The sequence below is a fragment of the Chiloscyllium punctatum genome, chromosome 49, assembly GCF_047496795.1.
Source record: "Chiloscyllium punctatum isolate Juve2018m chromosome 49, sChiPun1.3, whole genome shotgun sequence".
NCBI lineage: Eukaryota > Metazoa > Chordata > Chondrichthyes > Orectolobiformes > Hemiscylliidae > Chiloscyllium > Chiloscyllium punctatum.
Genome location: NC_092787.1, coordinates 29899543 through 29919075, shown reverse-complemented (window position 1 = coordinate 29919075; position 19533 = coordinate 29899543). Strand labels below are relative to the sequence as shown.

General features: G+C 51.4%; 2 protein-coding genes across 2 annotated transcripts in view; both read left to right on the top strand.

Moving 5' to 3' along the window:
- The window catches only part of LOC140469337 (protein spinster homolog 1-like), a 1071775-nt gene that overhangs the window by 1020116 nt on the left and 32126 nt on the right, over positions 1-19533 (top strand). The window lies entirely within an intron of this gene.
- Positions 6649-9943, top strand: ier5l (immediate early response 5-like). Its single transcript, XM_072566110.1, has one exon. It carries the CDS (start codon positions 6767-6769, stop codon positions 7517-7519), a length of 753 nt encoding a protein of 250 aa, XP_072422211.1. The 5' UTR covers positions 6649-6766; the 3' UTR covers positions 7520-9943.

Sequence of the window (19533 nt, the reverse complement as noted above, 5' to 3'; positions counted from 1 at the left end):
AGTTTTTGAGTGTGTGTATCAGAGTGTATGAGTATATTTGAATGGATGGTTGAGAACGAGTGTTTCAGAGCGTGTGTGGACCTGGGAGGAGTGTGCGTGTGGGAGGTTTTTTTAATTCATTCATGGGACATGGTTGTCGCTGGGCGGGGTCAGTATTTATTGCCCGTCCCTAGTTGCCCCTTGAGAAGATGGGCTTGAACCGCTGCAGTCTATATGCTGTGGACAAGGGGCAAGTGTGTGTGAGTGTGACAGTGCAGGAGAAGATGAGTGAATGAGTGAGAGCGTGTTTGAGAGAAGGTGAGTGAGAAAGAGATGAGTGAATGAGTGAGAAAGGTTGAATGAGAGGGAAGGTGAGTGGATGATATACTGGGACAGCCCCCTCCCCCTCCCCAGGGTCTGGGTCTGGGGTGCGTTCCTATCATGCGGTGAAAATGATTTTCGTTAAAACTGAACAGACACAGCCCATCCCCCAGCTCCACCGACTGAGAGCCGCTGGTTATAAACAGAGAGACGGGGCCGGCTCTTTCTCATTACACCGGGTGGGGGGGGGGGTCTCTCAGTGTTGGGACCTGGGGAGGGGGGCACTGCGGGGTGGGGAGGGAATCTCCACTCTCTCTGTTCCCCTTTTTCCCTCCATCTCTTACTGTCTCTGTCTGTGTCTCTCCTTCTCCCTCTGTCACCCCCTTTTCTCCCCATCCCTTTCTCACCCTGCCCTCACCCCCCTCTCTCTCTCTCCCTCCTTCTACCCCTCCCTCACCCTCTCTCTCTCTTCCCTCCCTCACTCCCTGTCTCTCCCCCCTCCCTCTCTCCATCTTCCTTTCCCTCCCCTCCCACTCGCCCTCACCCTCCTCCCTCTCCCAGTCCCTCTCCCTCCCCTGTCTCCATCGCCCTCTTTCCTTTTGCCTCCCCCTCCCGCTGTCCCTCACCCCTCCTTCCCTTTCCCTGTCCCTCTCCCCAGCCCCTTCTCCCTTCTGTCTACCACTCCCCCTCACTCCCCCCTCCCCTTCGTTGCCCCATTCCCCCATCCCTCTGTGTGTGTCTGTGAGTGTGTGTGGGTATGCGTGTGTGTGGGGGGAGTATGTGCGTGTGAATGTGTGTATGTGTCTGTGAGTGAGTCTGTGTTGGGGGGGTTGGCTGTGAGTGTGTGGGGGGGGGCGTGTGAGTGTGTGTGTGTCTGTGTGTGTAGGTATGTCTGTGAGTGTGTGTGTGTAGGTGTGTCTGTGAGTGTGTGTGTGGGTGTGGGTGTAGGTCTGTGAGTGTGCGTGGGTGTAGGTGTGTATGTGAGTGTGTGTGTGGGTGGGTGTGTGATTGTGTCTGTGAGTGTGTATGTGTTTGTGAGTGTGGGTGTGGGTGTGTCTGTGAGTGTGGGTGTGGGCGTGTGTATGTGTCTGTGTGTGGGAGGGTGGGTGTGTCAGTGTGTGTGGGGTGTGTGTGTGTCTGTGTGTGGGGTGTGTATGTGTCTGTGTGTGTGGGTTTGTGTGTGTGTCTGTGTGTGGGGGGTGGGTGTGAGTCTGTGTGTGGGGGGGTGGGTGTGAGTCTTTGTGTGTGTGGGGTGTCTGTGAGTGTGTGTGGGGGTGTGTGTGTGTCTGTGTGTGTGTCTGTGTGTGTATGGAGGTGTGTGTATGTGAGGGTGTGTGTCTCTGTGTGTGTGGGGTGTGTGTGTGTGAGTATGGGTGTGTGGGGGGGTGTATGTGTGGGGAGGCTGTGTGGAGGGGGTGTGTGTGGGGAGCGTGTGTGTCTGTGTGTGGGGGGGTGGGTGTGTGAGTGTGTGGGGGTGTGTCTGTGTGTGTTTGGAGGTGGGCGTGTGGGTGTGTGTGTGTGGGGGGTGTGTTGGGTGTTGGGTGTGTGAGTGTGTGTGGGGGTGTGTGTGGCTGTGTGTGTGAGGGTGTGTGTGTGTGTGGGGAGGGTGTGTCTGTGTGTGGGGGGGGTGGGTGTGTGAGTGTGTGAGGGGGTGTCTGTGTGTGTTGGGAGGTGGGTGTGTGGGTGTGTGAGTGTGTGTGGGGTGTGTGTGTTGGCGGGGGTGTGGGTGTGTGAGTGTGTATGGGGGTGTGGGTGTGTGTGGGAGGTGGGTGTGTGAGTGTGTGTGGGGTGTGTGTGTCTGTGTGTGGGGGTGTGGGTGTGTGTGTCAGAGTGTATGGGGGGGTGGGTGTGTGGGGGGGGTTGTATTGAGTGGGTGTGTGGGTATGTGAGTGTGTGTGTGGGGGGCGTGTTTCTGTGTGTGTGGGGGTGAATAGTGGGTGTGTCTGTGTGTGGGGGTGGGTGTGTGGGTGTGTCTGTGTGCGTGGGTGTGTGTGTGTTCGGGTGGGTGTGTGAATGTGTGTGTCTGTGTGTGGGGGGGTGGGTGTGTGGGGGGTGTGGGTGTGTGGGGTGTGTGTCTGTGTGGGGGGGTGTGAGTGTGTGAGTGTGTGTGGAGGTGGGTGTGTGAGTGAGAGTGTGTGTGGGGGTGAGTGTGTGGCTGTGTCTGTGTGTGTGGGATGGGTGTGTGGGGGGGTGTGTGTGTCTGTGTGTGGGAGGGGATGTGATTGTGTGTCGGTGTATGAGTGTGTGTGTGGGGGTGTGTGTTGGGGGAGTGGGTGTGTGAGTGTGTGTGGGGTGTGTGTGAGTTGGGGGCGTGTGGGGTGTGTGGGGGGGGTATGTTGGGGGGGTGGGTGTGTGAGTGTGTGTGGGGGGTGTGTGTCTGTGTGTGGGGGGTGGGTGCGTGTGTGTCAGTGTGTGTGGGGGGGTGGGTGTGTGTGGGGGGTGTGTGTTGGATGTGTGGGGTGGGTTTGTGAGTGTGTGTGGGGTGTGTGTCTGTGTTTGGGGGGTGCATCTGTGTGTGGGGGGGTGGGTGTGTGTCTGGGGGGGGTGTGAGTGTGTGTGGGTGTGTGAGTGTGTGTGGGGGTGGGGGTGTGGGTGTGTCTGTGTGTGGGGGATGGGTGTGTGGGGGGTGTATGTGAGTGTGTGTGGGTGGGGGGTGTGTATGGGTGTGTGTGTCTGTGTGTGGGTGTATGAGTGTGTGTGTGGGGGGTGTGTCTGTGTGTGTGGGGGTGGATGTGTGGGTGTGTCTGTGTGTGTATGGGAGTGTGTGTGTTGTGGGGGTGGGTGTGTTTGGTATGTGAGTGTGTGTGAAGGGGTGTGTCTGTGTGTATGGGGGTGTGTGGGTGTGTGTGGGGGGGCTGGCTGTGTGGGTGTGGGGTGTGTATGGGTGTGTGAGTGTGTGGAGGGTGGGGGTGGGAATGGGTGTGAGTGTGTGTGTGTGTCTGTGTGTGTGGGGTGGGTGTGTGGGGTGTATGTGGGTGTGTCTGTGTGTGGGGTGGGTGTGTGGGGTGTGTGTGAGTGTGGGTGTGTGTGTGTGTGAGTGTGTGTGTGTCTGTGTGTGGGAGGGGGATGTGATTGTGTGTGGGTGTATGAGTGTGTGTAGGGATGTGTGTTGGGGGGATGGGTGTGTGAGTATATGTGGTGGGTGTTGGTGTGTGGGTGTGTGAGTGTGTGTGGGGGCGTGAGTGTGTGTGTTGGGGGTGGGTTTGTGAGTGTGTGTGGGGTGTGTGTGAGTTGGGGGGGTGTGGGGTGTGTGTGGGGGGTGTGTTGGGGGGGTGGGTGTGTGAGTGTGTGTGGGGGATGTGTGTGTGTGGGGGGGTGGGTGTGTGTGTGTCAGTGTGTGTGGGGGGGTGGGTGTGTGTGGGGGGTGTGGGGGGGGTGTGTGGGGGTGTGTGTGTGTGGGGGATGTGTGTCTGTGTGTGGGGGGGTGTCTGTGTGTGGGGGGGGTGTCTGTGTGTGGGGGGTGGGTGTGTGTGGGGGATGTGAATGTGTGTGGGTGTGTGAGTGGGTGTGTGTGTGTGGGTATGATTGTGTGGGGGTGGGTGTGTGGGTGTGTCTGTGTGTGGGGGATGGGTGTGTGGGGGGTGTATGTGAGTGTGTGTGGGTTGGGGGTGTGTGTGGGTGTGTGTGCAGCTGTGTGTGGGTGTATGAGTGTGTGTGTGGGGGGTGTGTGTCTGTGTGTGTGGGGGTGGATGTGTGGGTATGTCTGTGTGTGTTGTGGGGGTGGGTGTGTTTGGTGTGTGAGTGTGTGTGGAGGGGTGTGTCTGTGTGTATGGGGGGTGTGTCTGTGTGTGTGGGTGTGTGTGGGGGGGTGGGTGTGGGGTGTGTGTGGGTGTGAGTGTGTGGGTGGTGGGGGTGGGTGTGACTGTGTGGGTGTGTCTGTGTGTGTGTGGGGTGGGTGTGTGGGGTGTATGTGGGTATGTCTGTGTGTGTGGGGGGTGGGTGTGTGGGGTGTGTGTGCATGTGGGTGGGTGTGTGTGTCTGTGTATGGGTGTGTGTGTGTGTGTGTGTGTGGGAGGGGGTAGTATGTGAGTATGTGAGTGTGTGTGGGGGGTGGGTGTGTGTGAGTGTGTGTGGGTGGGGGAGGTGTGTGTTGGTGTGTGTGTCTGTGTGTGGGAGGGGTGTGTGAGTGTGTGTGGTTGGGGGTGTGTGCGTGGGTGTGTGTGTGTCTGGGTGCAGGAGGTGTGTGAGTGAGTGTGCGGGTGTCTGTGTGTGAGGGGGTGTGAGTGTGTGTGGGGGTGGTTGTGAGTGTGTGAGTGGGTGTGTGTGTGGGGTGGGTGTGTGTGTGTGGGGTGGGTGTGTGTGTGTGGGGTGTGAGTGTGTGTGGGGTGGGTGTGTGTGTGTGGGGTGTGAGTGTGTGTGGGGGTGGTTGTGAGTGTGTGAGTGGGTGTGTGTGTGGGGTGGGTGTGTGTGTGGGGTGGGTGTGTGTGTGTGGGGTGGGTGTGTGTGTGGGGTGTGAGTGTGTGTGGGGGATGTGAGTGTGTGTGGGGGGTGTGAGTGTGTATTGGGGGTTGTGTGTGAGTGTGTGTGTGGGGGTATGTGTGAGTGGGTGTGTGTGTGTGTGGGTGGGTGTGTGTGGGGGGGTGTGTGAGTGTGTGTGTGGGCGGTTGGTGTGTGTGGAGGTGTGTGTGAGTGTGTGTGTGGGGGGGTGGGTGTGAGTGTATGAGTGGGTGTGTGTGTGGGGGGGGCTGTGTGTGTGGGGGGGGCTGTGTGAGTGTGTGTGTGGGGGAGTTTGTGTGAGCGGCAATTGGATAGTTACATGGATAGGTGCTTAAGCTAGGACAAATGTTCGGCACAACATTGTGGGCTGAAGGGCCTGTTCTGTGCTGTATTGTTCTATGTTCTATGTGAGTGTGGGGGAGTGTGTATGGATGTGAGTGTATGTGGGTGTAAGTGTGGGGGGCTGTGTGTGAGTGTGTGTGTGGGGGGTGGGTGTGAGTGTGTGTGTGGGGTGTGTGTGTGGGGGGGTGTGAATGTGTGAGTGTGTGTGTGTGGGTGTGTGTGAGTGTGTGTGTGGGGGGTGGGTGTGAGTGTGTGTGTGGGGTGTGTGTGGGGGGGGTGTGAATGTGTGAGTGTATGTGTGCGGGTGTGTGAGAGTGTGAGTGTGTGGGTGGGTGGGTGGGTGTGAGTGTGTTGTGTGTGTGGAGAGGTGTGTGTGAGTGTGTGTGGGGAGTGGGTGTGAGTGTGTGGGTGGGTGGGTGTGAGTGTGTGTGTGTGGAGAGGTGTGTGTGAGTGTGTGCGTGGGTGGGTGTGAGTGTGTGGGGGGGGGTGGGTGTGAGTGTATGTGTGTGTGGAGAGGTGTGTGTGGGGAGTGGGTGTGAGTGTGTGGGGGGGTGGGTGTGAGTGTGTGTGTGTGTGGAGAGGTGTGTGTGGGGAGTGGGTGTGAGTGTGTGGGGGGGTGGGTGTGAGTGTGTGTGTGTGTGTGTGTGTGTGGAGAGGTGTGTGTGTGTGTGTGGGGAGTGGGTGTGAGTGTGTGGGGGGGTGGGTGTGAGTGTGTATGTGTGTGTGTGGAGAGGTGTGTGTGGGGAGTGGATGTGAGTGTGTGGGGGGGTGGGTGTGAGTGTATGTGTATGTGAGTGTGAGTGTGTGAATGTGTGGAGAGGTGTGTGTGAGTGTGTGGGGGGTGGGTGTAGTGTATGTGTGTGTGAGTGTGTGTGTGTGTGTGTGGAGAGGTGTGTGTGAGTGTGTGTGGGGAATGGGTGTGAGTGTGTGGGGGGGTGGGTGTGAGTGTATGTGTATGTGAGTGTGAGTGTGTGAATGTGTGGAGAGGTGTGTGTGAGTGTGTGTGGGGGTGGGTGTAGTGTATGTGTGTGTGAGTGTGTGTGTGTGTGGAGAGGTGTGTGTGAGTGTGTGTGGGGAATGGGTGTGAGTGTGTGGGGGGGTGGGTGTGTGTGTGGAGAGGTGTGTGTGAGTGTGTGTTGGGAATGGGTGTGAGTGTGTGGGGGGGTGGGTGTGTGTGTGTGGAGAGGTGTGTGTGAGTGTGTGTGGGGAGTGGGTGTGAGTGTGTGTGTGTGTGTGTGTGTGTGGAGAGGTGTGTGTGAGTGTGTGTTGGGAATGGGTGTGAGTGTGTGGGGGGGTGGGTGTGAGTGTGTGTGTGTGTGTGTGAGTGTGAGTGTGTGAATGTGTGCGTGTGTATGTGGGTGTGTGTGTGTGGGGTGGGGGGTTGAGTCTGTCTTGATGCTCCTGTTTGAACAGCGCTGAGGAGCCGCCTGCGCTCCCATTGGGCAGCCCCGTGCCTGCCCGCGCCTGTGCTGGGGTGTGATTGGTCCATCCTCGCGGTGGGCGGTGCCAGTGCCGCCCCCTCCACTATAAAGGCGGCGGCGGCGGGGAGTAGCAACCAGTTCCCCCGGAGCCGGGGCCAGAGCCAGGGGGAGGGAGCAGCTGCTGTGTTTATACACACCCCCGGGGGAGGGGACACAAACAGTGGGGGGTTTGAGAGAGAGAGCCCTGCTCCCGGGGGGGGGTGGGGATGGAGTGTGTCCTCAATGCCCAGACTCTGATCAGCATCTCCCTGCGGAAGATCCACAGCTCCCGGAGCCAGAGGGGGGGAATCCGGCTGCACAAGAACCTGCTGGTCTCCTATGTCCTGCGGAACGCCCGGCAACTCTACCTGACCGAGAGGGCGGCTGGGGCTGGGGCTGGGGCTGGGGGCGGGGGGAGCGGCTCCCGGTGCCCCGCTCCCCTGCACCGACCCCCTGAGCCGCCGTTCGCCCAGCGCCTGGCCCCTGCAGGCGGCGTGCAGCAGCAGCCCGTGCCGGTCCCGGAGCCCGAGGCTCCCGGGCACTGCCGCCAGACCACCGTGCTGGACCTGGACACCCAGACCCTAGTGACCACCGTCCGCAAGGGCCCGGCGCCGGACTGCGCCGCCTCCTCCTCCGCCGCCGCCTGCTGCTGCTGCCCGGGAGCGCGGAAACGCAAGCCCGAGGCCGCGGGCGGGGAGCTGTCGCCGGCGAAGAGGCTGCGGCTGGACGAGCCGTGGGGCAGCCCGGCCTGGGAGTGCACCGAGCCCGCCAACATCTCCAACCTCATCTCCATCTTCGGCTCCGGCTTCTCGGGGCTGCTGAGCCGCCAGGACTCGGAGCTGCTGCTGCCGCCGCCGCCTCTTCTCCCTCCTCCTCCTCCTCCTGCAGCCCACGCCGAGCTCAAGCAGAACGGACAGTGGTGCAGCCAGCAGGCGCTGGCCGGACTCGGGGCATGGACACGGGCGATCGTGGCGTTCTGAGCCCGCAGCACAACCCAGCGGCTCCGGACCCGGCTCCCTGCCGCACTCCCGGAGAGACAGAGACTCGGACACAGTGTGTGTGACTATTGGGGAGAGACACAAGGGAACTGGGGGTGGGGGGGGGGAAGAGGGGACTCGGAGAGACAGACTCTGATGCAGTGTGACTATTAGGGAGAGACACTCAGACTATCTCTATTGGAGAGACACAAGGGGAGACGGGGGGGGGGGTGCTGTCTGTCTGTGTGAGGGGGTGGGGAAGGGGAACCAGAGAGGTATTCTTAGACTGAGACTATTGGAGAGACAAGGGGAGAGGGTCTGTCTCTGGGGAGGGCGAGAGGAGAGACAGACCCTCTCTGTATTGGAGAGATACAAGGGAGAGGGGGTTTCTGTGTAGGGAAGAGGAGACAGAGCAGACAGCGTGTCTGCTGCGAACAGGCACAAGGGGGTCTGTGTGAAGGGTGGGAGACTCTCAGACCCGACACCGTCTATTTGGGGGAGGGGGGAAATGAGACACATTGGGGGTATCTGTGGCACGGGAGCGGGAACACCGACTCCATCTCTAGGGGGAAGAGTCTCTCAGACAGTGAGACTCAACCCCTCTATCGGAGGGGATGGCAGACACAAGGGGTCTCTGTCTGCGGGGGATGTCAGTGAGATTTGGGGTGTGTGGGTGGGAGAGGGGACAGACACTCAGGCATTCTGTCTCCTGGGGGAGAGGGGTCTGTGCGTGTGGGGCGAAGGGGCAGAGATCACTCACTGACCATAAGTTGCACCTTAGTCCATCAGCGAGAAGCAAAATACGAAAACGTTATTTCATTAACTTTTTTTTTAAAAGTCGCTGGCAGTTCTCTCCCTGGAAGACTTTGAGGGAGGTGGGGTCCACAGATTCCATCCCCCTCCCTTCTAGGAACTGGATTGGTCCCACTTGTATGTGGGGGAGGGGTTGGGGAGAAAGGGGTAAAGTTTAAGGACAATTCCACCCCAGGGCAACGCTGAAAGGTTGCAGATGGGGTAAGTTGGAGGTGGACTTTATTTGTGGTAGACTTGGCTGCTGTGGCTGTAAGAACGTTGCCCTTTTAAATAGTCTCAGACTCTCTGACGCCAAGGGATCGTCGCCGCTGGGGTGAACGGGGAGGGGGGGTTAGTGAGTCACGTGACGTGGCATGTTCCTTTCTTAAAAGGGTAATGCACCAACACACCACAATGCGGTATTTAATGGGCCCCACAGCCACCCCACTCCCTCTGTTGGAACTTAATGGCTTAATATTTTAAATTTTGCCGCCGCCGCCTCCCTGGAACGACTTATTTTTATTTAAAGCAATCTTTGAGTCACAGGATGATATTTTAAAGCTAGTCTTAAAACCTTCTCATTCCATTTCTCCCCAAAATCTAGAGCTGCCTTTCACTTAAAGTGGCTATGACCTTTTCTGGAAAGCGGGTGGGAGCCATCTACTCGCGTCTTGAGTTTTCTTTCCACTGGGAGTAATTTTTAAAAATTGTTGCCGATGCTCTTTCTACTAGTCTTTAGTGTGTAAATTTGGGGAGTAATATTTATCCTTTTTAATATACGGGCAGCGAAATCAAAAATCTTCACCAATCTTCACTGCATCTGCCCCCATCGGTTTTAAAATGCATTTGTAAAATTTGATATTGGAGTTTTATCATTGTCCTGTGCACCTTTTTTTTTTTTTGTTTTTATTGCCCCTATAATTTTAAACTAAAGAGTAAGAATTAAATTTTAAAATTCCTTATGCCCTACTCGTGGGCAAAGGAGACGGGTCTCTCTCGGCATATTGAAGGTTTAACCCCTTGAGTTCCAGTATTTTTCCGGGGCGCGCTGGGATCTTCCTGTGTCTCGGATGTTGGATTCTGCTCATCCCACCTCACCCCCCCCCCCCCCCCGGTCAAACCCCAATTCCGGGATGGACAGAATTCGGATCCGTGTTTCAAACTTGTTCTTAAATTATGTAAATTAACCAGTTCCCTTCCCTCCCCGCTTTAATGTTTTTGAGATTAACCTGGTTTGGGGAGGGGGAAGCCCTTATTTTTTAAAAAATATCCGATTTGTTTTGTTTTTGCTCGTGTCATCAGCAGGAAGATAATAAACACTCGATCATTCCACATGGGCTTGCTGTTCTAATGGTGAAGCTATTAATCCGTCGGAGTATTTTATTTAATTTTTAAGTGAGTTATTGGACTGAGCGAAATATTTAAAACGAAGCAATTTCTCTCGTTTTTTGTTTTATACCGCAATGTTTTTTTGGCAAAACCTTTTGTTGTAAAAAGGTGTCGTCTCGGCTCGAGTTTTTTTTAAAATGAACCGTTCCGAAGCGTGTAACCAAGCAGCATTAATTTGAGATGCTCCATCTGACAGTCTTTGTACATTGTATTTTTGTGCTTTTTAATAAATTGTATCAAATTGAACTGCATGGGACAGTTGCTCTTTAGTGCAGAAAGCATCAAGTCAATTCTCTCCTGTTTTCCCCCGGGCACAAGTATTTCTGTCAATTCTATTTTAATCTACGGTTGAAAGGTGTCCGTTGCAAAAGTGGAAGCTGTTCTGTCCGTTCAATTGATACTACTCCCTGGCTAGCTGGTTTTGCTCAGTCTGCTTCCCATTTCCCCTCTGCAATGCCCCCTCTCCTCTTCAAATCCCTTTCCAATCGCTTTATTCGATGTTGAGATTGTACGGGACGCTATTGAGGCCCCTTCTGGGGAGTGCTGTGCCAAGTCCTGGTCACCCTGCTATAGGAAGAATGATCTCCAGCTGGAGGGGGTTGCTAGGAATGGAGGGTTTGACCTATAAGGAAAGACGAGGATATTTCTCGCTGGAGTGAGGTTGAGGGGTGACCTCTTTTTGTAGAGGCTTACAAAATTGAGGGGCGTGGATAAGGTAAACACCCAAGGTCTTTTCCCTGGAGTGGATGAGTTCAAAACTAGAGGGCATGGGTTTGGGGTGAGGGGGGGGAAGATTTAAGGGACCTAAGGAGCAACTTTTCCCAGTGGGTGGTGCATCTATAGAATGAGTCTCCAGAGGAAGTGGGAGAAGTGACAATTACAGCATTTTAAGACACGTGGATAGGAACACTAGAGGGAGATGCCCCAAATGCAAGCAAATGGGGCTAGTTCAGTTTGGGGAAACGTGGTCAGCTTGGATGAGTTGGACTGAAGGGTCTGTTTCCTTGCAGCATGACTCTTAAACCTCTCCCTGATCAGTGGCTTCAGCAATGCTGGGAGTTAAAGGGTTAAATCAAATCCAATTGCAAAACGCTAGGCCCTTGTTTAGATTTGCAGGGGATTTTGGAAGTGTTAAGTCCACAATTTGGTAATGTGGATAAATTGTTGTTTTTTAAATTAAGTTGGGTCACTCTGTATATTTGAGGCTGAGCAGTAGAGTCCTCACATTCCAAACCAAAACAGTGAGGAACCTACAGGGAATGGTGTTGAGGTAGGAAATCAGTTGTGATCTGGTTGATGAATGGAGTGGGATCAAAGGGTTAAATGTCCCATTTTCCCCCCTCTCCCTGTGACAGAGGGAACACTCTCAAAAGTTGGAACAGAATGTGTAGGCACTTTCACTGAATGTGGAAATCTGGTGCTTCTCGAAAGGTTGGAAGTAAATTTTGGACTGGGGTAACGAAAGACACCATCATCCCATGAACAATGGTGAAGTGGAACTGGAGGGCAATATGGCTTTATCCCTATCCCATTAGGATATATCTCAATAGCATAGTGCAAGCATCGTCAGTGATGGGAGTCTCTGGCTTGAAGTGTTGGCCAAAACCAGAAGTTTAGCGGTGTACTGTAAATGTGTTCTAAAGGAAATTCTGACCTGGTTTAATGTTGCATTTGCAGTTTTGGGTTAGAAGATTGGTAACAAGAGATTGGGTGAGTAATAGTTTGTTGACTGGGATTACCCTGTGGTAACAGGCAGCACTGGGACAGTCCCTGACATGAGACAAATGTGTAGTTCTGGACCGCACTCGTATGTTCACACTGAACTGTGGTAAATCCTGCTAAAGACTAGTTGTGTGAACCTGTGGCTGCTTCAATTTGTGTGGGTGGGGTTTAATTCAGTGAAACTCCCCAGTTTGTCCCCAAAAGCAGTGGAACCTTGGGTTTCCACTGACCAATGTATTTGCATCTGTCACCAATTGGATGACATTGCCAATTTTGATGCAATATTGCTTTTTGATTTTAAAGTTAACGTCCTTACAGATTGCATTTACATGGGGCCTAATTTAATCTGTGAATGGGTTTTGAGTTCTTAAAATGTGATATCTGTCCCTCTACAGTAATTCAGCAAGCCTGGTCATTTTTGATTCAAATGTAGGAAACTCCACTGACAAGATCCCAAATGGGAAACTTCCACTCTTAAGTTTCTGCCAGTCCATATCATCCTGAGGAAGCCACACTGCATCATGCACTCTGGGTTGGTATTCTCTAAATGAGAGGAGATTGAGTTCTCCCATTAGGACTGCTGTGGGTTTTCATTTTTCCTTTTCTTTTACAACTCTAGCTAGGTCCAGCCCCTCCCAAACTTTACCCTATTGTGAGGTTTGAAAATGGTTGACTTATTCTGCTCTCATGGAGGAGAGAAACTGGAGGGTTGGGGAGAGGGTGAACAATGGAAGAGTTTGAGGGAGATGGAGATGCATTGCTGCCTCAGCTCATCTCCTGCTCCTGGGGGGGGAGGGGGCGGTGAGAACCCTGAGCTAGGCTCTTCAGGACACCCATCAGGATTGACCTTTTCCATAAACAGGGTAGTTGGTGCAGTCACTGATATGAATGGCTACACTTTACACTCTCCAGTCCTGCTTCTGATGAAGCTGGGACTTTCATTTTCTTTTCCTGCCGCCTCTCAAAGGAAGGGGCAGCTTGGACTGATGGACACTTGCTGGTGAAGGGACAAAGGCAAGAAAATCATAGAAGGCCATTTGGCCCATTGAGTCTACACTGACCCTCCAAGAGCATCCCAGCCTTCTACCCTGTCCCTATAACCCTGCAAGACTAGGTTTAAGGGGTGACATGGTATGTCCCTGTCCCTGTTTGAGGCATGTGTCTGCCTATGTTCAATAGGCAGTTTGCTTGGGAAGCATTGTAATGCATTCATTTGGGTGTATCTTGTGCATTTCACTTTTGAAGTGGTTGCAGTGACTTGTTGCATTGTGGGGGGAAACCCCAGCTGATAAATTGTCTGAAGCCTGTTTGATACTTTCTGACCAGTCCAGTAACACTGTCCCATTCACTGTGGGCTGAGAATTCAGTCTGCGATCATAGCTCCTGGAGGAGGCAGTTACACAGAACACCTCCAGACTCATTCCATTATTTTGTTTTAGATGTTAGTTACACACTTAACTGCACTCACCTAACCCTTATCCATCATCTAACTGTTGGAAAGTTTCAATTGACCTCCCCCCACCCTTGACTGGATTTTATGAAAAGAGTTCAATTTTAACTCCTGTTTGTGACAAACTGCTTCCTGACATCGTCCTAGCTCGTTCTAAATTTGATGAATCAACAACAAACTGCTGATGCTGGAAATGTGAAACCTAGAACACTGGAGAAACTTGTCAGCTCTGCCAGCATCTGTAGAGAGAGGGTTAACACTTTGGGTAAGGGGTTTTTGGAGGTTCCATAATTCAGGAGCATCTCCATCTATACATTCCTTCCTGAGGAGCTTCACGCAGAGCAATGTTGTATTGTGTGGGCTCTAACCAAGGCTTCTATCTGTAGGGCTGAGTTCAGTATTAACAGTCATACTGTTGTACAGATCAAAAACATTTGGTCCAACTTATTCATACCCCCCAGAACCTAAATAAATCTAGTCTCATTTACCAGTACTTGACCCATACCTCTCTCATACCTTTGTTCATGTACCCATCCAGATGCCTTTTCAATGTTGTAATTGTACCAGCCTCCACCACTTCCTCTTGCAGCTCGTTCCACAAATGCACCACCCTTTGTGTGGAAAAAGTTGCCCCTTAGGTCCCTTTTAAATCTTGCCCCTCTCTCTTTTAAACTTTCTAGTTTTGGGCTCACCTACTCTTGAAAAAAGACGTTGGCTATTCATGCTTCCCCCATGATTTTATAAGCCTCTATAACATCACCCCTCGGCCTCTTGACACACCAGGGAAAACCGCTCCAACCCTGGCAATATCCTTGTAAATCTTTTCTGAACCCTTTCTAGTTTCACAACATCCTTCCGATAGGAAGGAGACCAGAATTGTGCACAATATTCCAAAACTGGCCTACAATATCCTGTACTCGATGGACTTTCCAATAAAGGAAAGTATACCACGTGCTGCCTTCACTATCCTATATGCCTGCGACTCTACTGTCTTGATGTCCATCCTAATTGCTTGGAGGGTAGTTAAGGGTCAATCCCTGTGGGTTGTCACATGTAGGCCAGACTGGGTAAGGATGATAGATTTCTATCCCTTGAGGTCATTAGTTTTTATGACCATGAGCAGTGGTTACACATGAGGTCAACTTTCTATTCCAAGTTTTAAATTCAAATAATCCCCATCTGCTGTGATGGGGTTGGAAACCCTGAACCCAGAACAGCAGCTTGGGTTTGAGATGACTCGAATAATGACAGTGCCACTGGCCACCACCTCCCCTTGTGTTGATGAAGATACCTCCTCCTGAACATGATGTTCCAGAGTATTCTCTATTCTCTGAGTGGGGAAGGGTTGATGGGTTTAACTGGGAATGAAAGGGCAATATACGATCCATGTGATGCCTTTAAACCCAGGTGATTCTGTGTGTGTTTGTGTTTCCATGCCCTAAATGTATCCCTCTCCTTTAATTAACATTTAATTCTAAACACACACTTTCTGGTGTGACTGCATTTTAATGCCTCAGTCTGAGACACTGGAGCCATTGCTTTACCTACTGAGTGGAGATTGGATTCATCTGTGGGGTAGGGGTTTGTTTAAACTGTAGGGTTTACAAAGAGACTTCTCGCTACCTCTCTTTGTTCAAGCAGTTAGGTCTCGACGGTCTATCCTTTAAACCACACTCTAGAGATCTTGGAAAATCTTTGGCCGTTAGTGTTCAGTTTATTCTCTCCATCAGAGTGGGTGGGTAACACAGTTTGATAAGCTCCTGTTTATATAGAGGCTCTGGAGATGCTCTGTGATTGATTTTTGCTTCTCTAACAGGGCCCCCGAGTGTGTTGCCTGGGCCTGGAATGGTGAGATTCTGACCCTCTGCTTGCTGGATTCCAATAGGACACCTTGTGATGATGATATGGCTTTAAAATTTAAAATTCCAATACAGCCTTTGTTGCATGTCTCTTCAAACTAACAATGAAGAGAGAACATCAATGGTCACCACTCACTGTCTTTGAGTCCGATCGTCCGCACCCAAACTGGAATTAAAGATTCTGATGTGTCAGGATCACAATCTCTGAGAGTGTGGTGCTGGAAAAGCACAGCCAGTCAGGCAGCGTTCCAGGAGCAGGAGAATCGACATTTCAGGCATAAGCCCTTCATCAGGAACGCCTGAAACGTCGATTCTCCTGCCCCTCAGATGCTACCTGACCGGTTGTGCTTTTCCAGCACCGCACTGTCGACTCTGATCTCCAGCATCTACAGCCCTCACTTTCTCCATGTCACAATCTCTTCAAGCTACTGGTGCTTAGACTCCCAATGAAACCATTGTGATATTGTTATCCCTGCTCCAAGTCTTGGATTTTTTTAAAGGATGAGAACATTCCTCAGGGCCATATTCTCACCCATTTCTTAAAAATAAAAATCTGCCTTTGTGTCCTTCCAACTGAGGAATTTCCCAACAATATACTCCATCTGCCTCCAGCTCCAAACGCTCCCTTTCGGAGATTTTTCACGTGTTCCTCAGAGTTGATTGTTGCAGCAGCTTTGGAGCTTTCGCAGTGACACCGAGCCAGCATAGCTGCTGTCTTTACAAAGTCATTAGGATCGATTGTAAACACTGTTGGGCCTTTGTGGTGCAATGGTAGTGTCCTTGCCTCTGAGTCAGGAGTCCCAGGTTCAGCTCCTGACTGCTCTCGAGGTATTTTTAACATCTCTGAACAGACTGATTTGAGAAACCAGTGGATTGAGGTGATGTTTTCTTTATTTCCACTCCGTTTCCTGCTCAGACGACAACATCGAATTCCCTTCGATAAAGTCATGTTGACTTTGCCAAATCTTTTTGTTATCTCGTGTTCTCCTTTAGCAGACTCTTTGTTTAGGAGTCCAGCAGTTTTCCATGACTGATATCGGGCCAACCAGACTTTGGTTCCCTCTTCCCTTTCTTAGGCTTCCTGCAATGTTATTATTTCTGCTTTCCGATCCACCAGGACCACATCTGAGTCAACAGAAGTTGGGGTCCTGTACTTCTGTTATCTCTGCAACCACTTCATCCTTAAACATGGGGAATCGGGTCCGAGGTCCCATCCATTGCCAACACCAATTATGTCCCTTCTGAAACCTCATCAGCACTCGAGAAAAAGCTCAGATTCTTTAACTCCTTCTTTACAAACTCAGCTGAAATAACTTCCAACAAACCTGCAATGTATCCTTTCTATTCCTTTCAGAACCTTCCTCGGATAGGGGAACAGAGAAGGAAATGGAGCCATTACTTACCTGCTTAATCCTTGGCCTCCTTCGCTGTGGAGCTACAGTATCAAGTTCTCACGTTTTAACAATTTTGGAGATCTGTCCTTTGGTTTTATGCCTTTCTGTGGAATGGGATTACAGTCGCCTTCCCGAAGCCTTGCATTGCTATGGAGAGAGCATCATGATTTCGATGCTATGATGTCGATGACATTGTTTTTGTTAGAAAGTTGGAGGCTGAGGGGCAACCTGATGTTTTTAATCGTTCACGAGGTGAGGATATTGTTGGCTTGGCCAGAATTTATTGCATGAAAAGAGTCAACCATGTAGCTGTGGGTCTGGAGTCACATGTAGGCCAGCGCAGGTAAGGATGGCAGTTTCCTTCCCTCAAGGATATTAGGGAAGCAGATGGGTTTTCCCCAACAATAGATTCACGATCATCATTACTCTTAATTCCAGATTTGTACTGAATTCAAATTCCACCATCTGTGATGACAGCTTTCGAACCCAGATCTCCAGAAGATTCCCTGGGCCTCTGGATTAATAGACCAGCACCAATACCACGCGGCTGTCCTTGAAATACTTCAGATTGAGAAGGAGGATAGTCAGAGTCTTTATCCCAGGGTGAAAATGTCAAATACTAGGTGGGTGTAGGTTGAAGATGGGGGGGGGGGAGTTACAAGGAGATGCGTGAGGCAAGGTTGTTACAGATAGGGTGGTAGGTGCCTGGAGCGTGCTGTCAGGGAGGTAGGAGAAGCTGATACAATAGCAATGTTTAAGAGGCAGTTGGACAGACACATGGACAGGCAGAGAATAGAGGGATACGGACTATGTGCAGGCAGGTGGGATTAGTTTAGAATGGCATCCTAGTCAGCGCAGACATGGTGGGCTGTACTGTTCCTGGGCTGTACTGTTCTGTATTCTGTCACAAGGTTGATTATGGGCAGTGGGGAGATATACTGCCAATTGTCATTGACATTAATTTAAACACAACTACATGAGGGGATGCACCTAAATAGAGATATATCAGTGTGTCACAGTGAGGGGTTTGGGGTATATCAGTGTGTTACAGTGAGGGGTGTGGGGTATATCAGTGTGTCACAGTGAGGGGTTTGGGGTATATCAGGGAGTCACAGTGAGGAGTGTGGGGTATATCAGGGGGTCACAGTGAGGGGTGTGGGGTATATCAGTGTTACAGTGAGGGGTGTGGGGTATATCAGGGGGTCACAGTGAGGGGTGTATCAGGGTGTGGGGTATATCAGAGTATTACAGTGAGGGATGTGGGGTATACCAAGGTGTTACAGTGAGGGGTGTGGGGTATATCAGTGTGTTACAGTGAGGGGTGAGGGGTATATCAATGTGTTACAGTGAGGGGGTTGGGGTATATCAGGGTGACACAGTGAGGGGGTTGGGGTATATCAGGGTGACACAGTGAGGGGGTTGGGGTATATCAGGGTGTGGCAGTGAGGGGTGAGGGGTGCGGGGTATGTCAGTGTCACAGTGAGGGGTGTGGGGTATATCAGGGTGTCACAGTGAGTGGGGGTGCTACAGCCTGATATACAGTGAGGGGTGTGGGGTATATCAGTGTTACAGTGAGGGGTGTGGGGTATATCAGGTGTGGCAGTGAAGAGTGTGGGGTATATCAGTGTTACAGTGAGGGGTGTGGGGTATATCAGGGTGTCACAGTGAGGGGTGTGGGGTATATCAGGGTGTCACAGTGAGGGGTGTGGTGTATATCACAGTGTGGGGTATATCAGAGTGTTACAGTGAGGGGTATGGGGTATATCAGGGTGTGGCAGTGAGGGGTGTGGGGTATATCAGAGTGTGACAGTGAGGGGTGTGGGGTATATCAGGGTGTGACGGTGGGGGGTATTTTGGAAACCTTTCTTGTTCATGTCGTCCCCTGGATCTCCACTCTGACAGAAGTGGTGAATCCTACAAAGTTGTGGTGCAACAGGTTTATTTGGAAGCACTGGTTTTGGAGTCCCGCTCCTTCATCAGAATTTCTGTGTCTTACAATCTTATTCTCCACAACCACCTGATGAAGGAGCAGCACTCAGAAATCTAGTGATTCCAAATAAACCTGTTGGACTATAACCTGGTATATGATTTTTAACTTTGTCCACCCCAGTTTTACACCAGCACCTCCAAATCTCCTTAATAAGAGACATTAATACGAGGAATTAACTGTTGAAAGCATCGCGATGACAGGCAACCCTTGATTTACAGAAATAACACTTTCTGTATTAGACAGAAGGCCTTTCTCTCTTCCCTGATCAAAGGACGCAGGATCAATTCTCAGGAGGGGTTCAAACAGGCTGTTTAAAGAAAAACATGGGCTGAATAATCTGAATCCTCCTCATCTTCTGTGGCCCAAAGAGCAGCTCACTGAAGGAATGTTACTTCCCCACACATGAGCCAGACTGCAGTCTGAATGTCGGTTCAAGCTGTAATATTGACTGGAGTTACTAACAGACTGACACCTGTTTTGCAAAGGCTCACACTGTTATGAACTGCCTGCCCTGGTTCAGCTGCACTCAATGATCTAGTGCTCTCTAGTGGCAGTTCATGTAAATGACATCAGCCAAAAATGGCCAGTTGTTATACAACGTTGCTTAGAAAGTTGTATAATGTATTATTTAGTGACCACCACCAAACGAGGAGGAGCTGGTACCTTCAGCCTGCTCCAAGATTCAGTGTGATCATAGCTAATCGTACATTCCAACATTCAGCACTTGGCCCATATTCCTCCAAACCCTTCCTATTCATGTTCCCATCCAGATGCCTCTTAAATGTTGTAATTGTACCACCCTCCACCACTTCCTCTGGCAGCTGATTCCACACACGCACCACCCTCGGCGTGAAAAAGTTGCCCCTCAGGTTCCTTTTATATCTTTCCCCTCTCACGTTAAACCTATAGCCCCTAGTTCTTGACTACCTTACCCTGCCAAAAAAGACCATGGCTTTTCATGCCCCTCATAATTTAGTAAACCTCTATAAGGTCACCCTTCAGCCTCCAACACTCCAGGGAAAATAGCCCCAGCCTGTTCAGCCTCTCCCTGTAGCTCAAACCCGCCAACCCCAGCAACATCTTTGTAAATCTTTTCTGAACCCTTTCAAGTTTCACAACATCTTTCCTGTAGCAGGGAGATCAGAATTGTACACAGTATTCCAAACATAGCCTAACCAATACAGCCACAACATGACCTCGTAACTCCTATGTTCAATACTCTGACCAATAAAGGAAAGCATACCAAATGCCTCCTTCACTGTCCTATCTACCTGCGACTCCACTTTCAAGGAGCTATGAACCTGCACTCCAAGGTCTCTTTGTTCAGCAACACTCCCTAGGACCTTACCATTAAGTGTTTCAGTCCAGCCCTGATTTGCCTTTCCAAAATGCAGCACCTCACATTTATCTAAATTAAACTC

What these genes read in the sequence shown, in the direction of transcription:
- ier5l (XM_072566110.1), top strand. Translation starts at nt 6,767, where the DNA reads ATGGAGTGTGTCCTCAATGCCCAGACTCTGATCAGCATCTCCCTGCGG.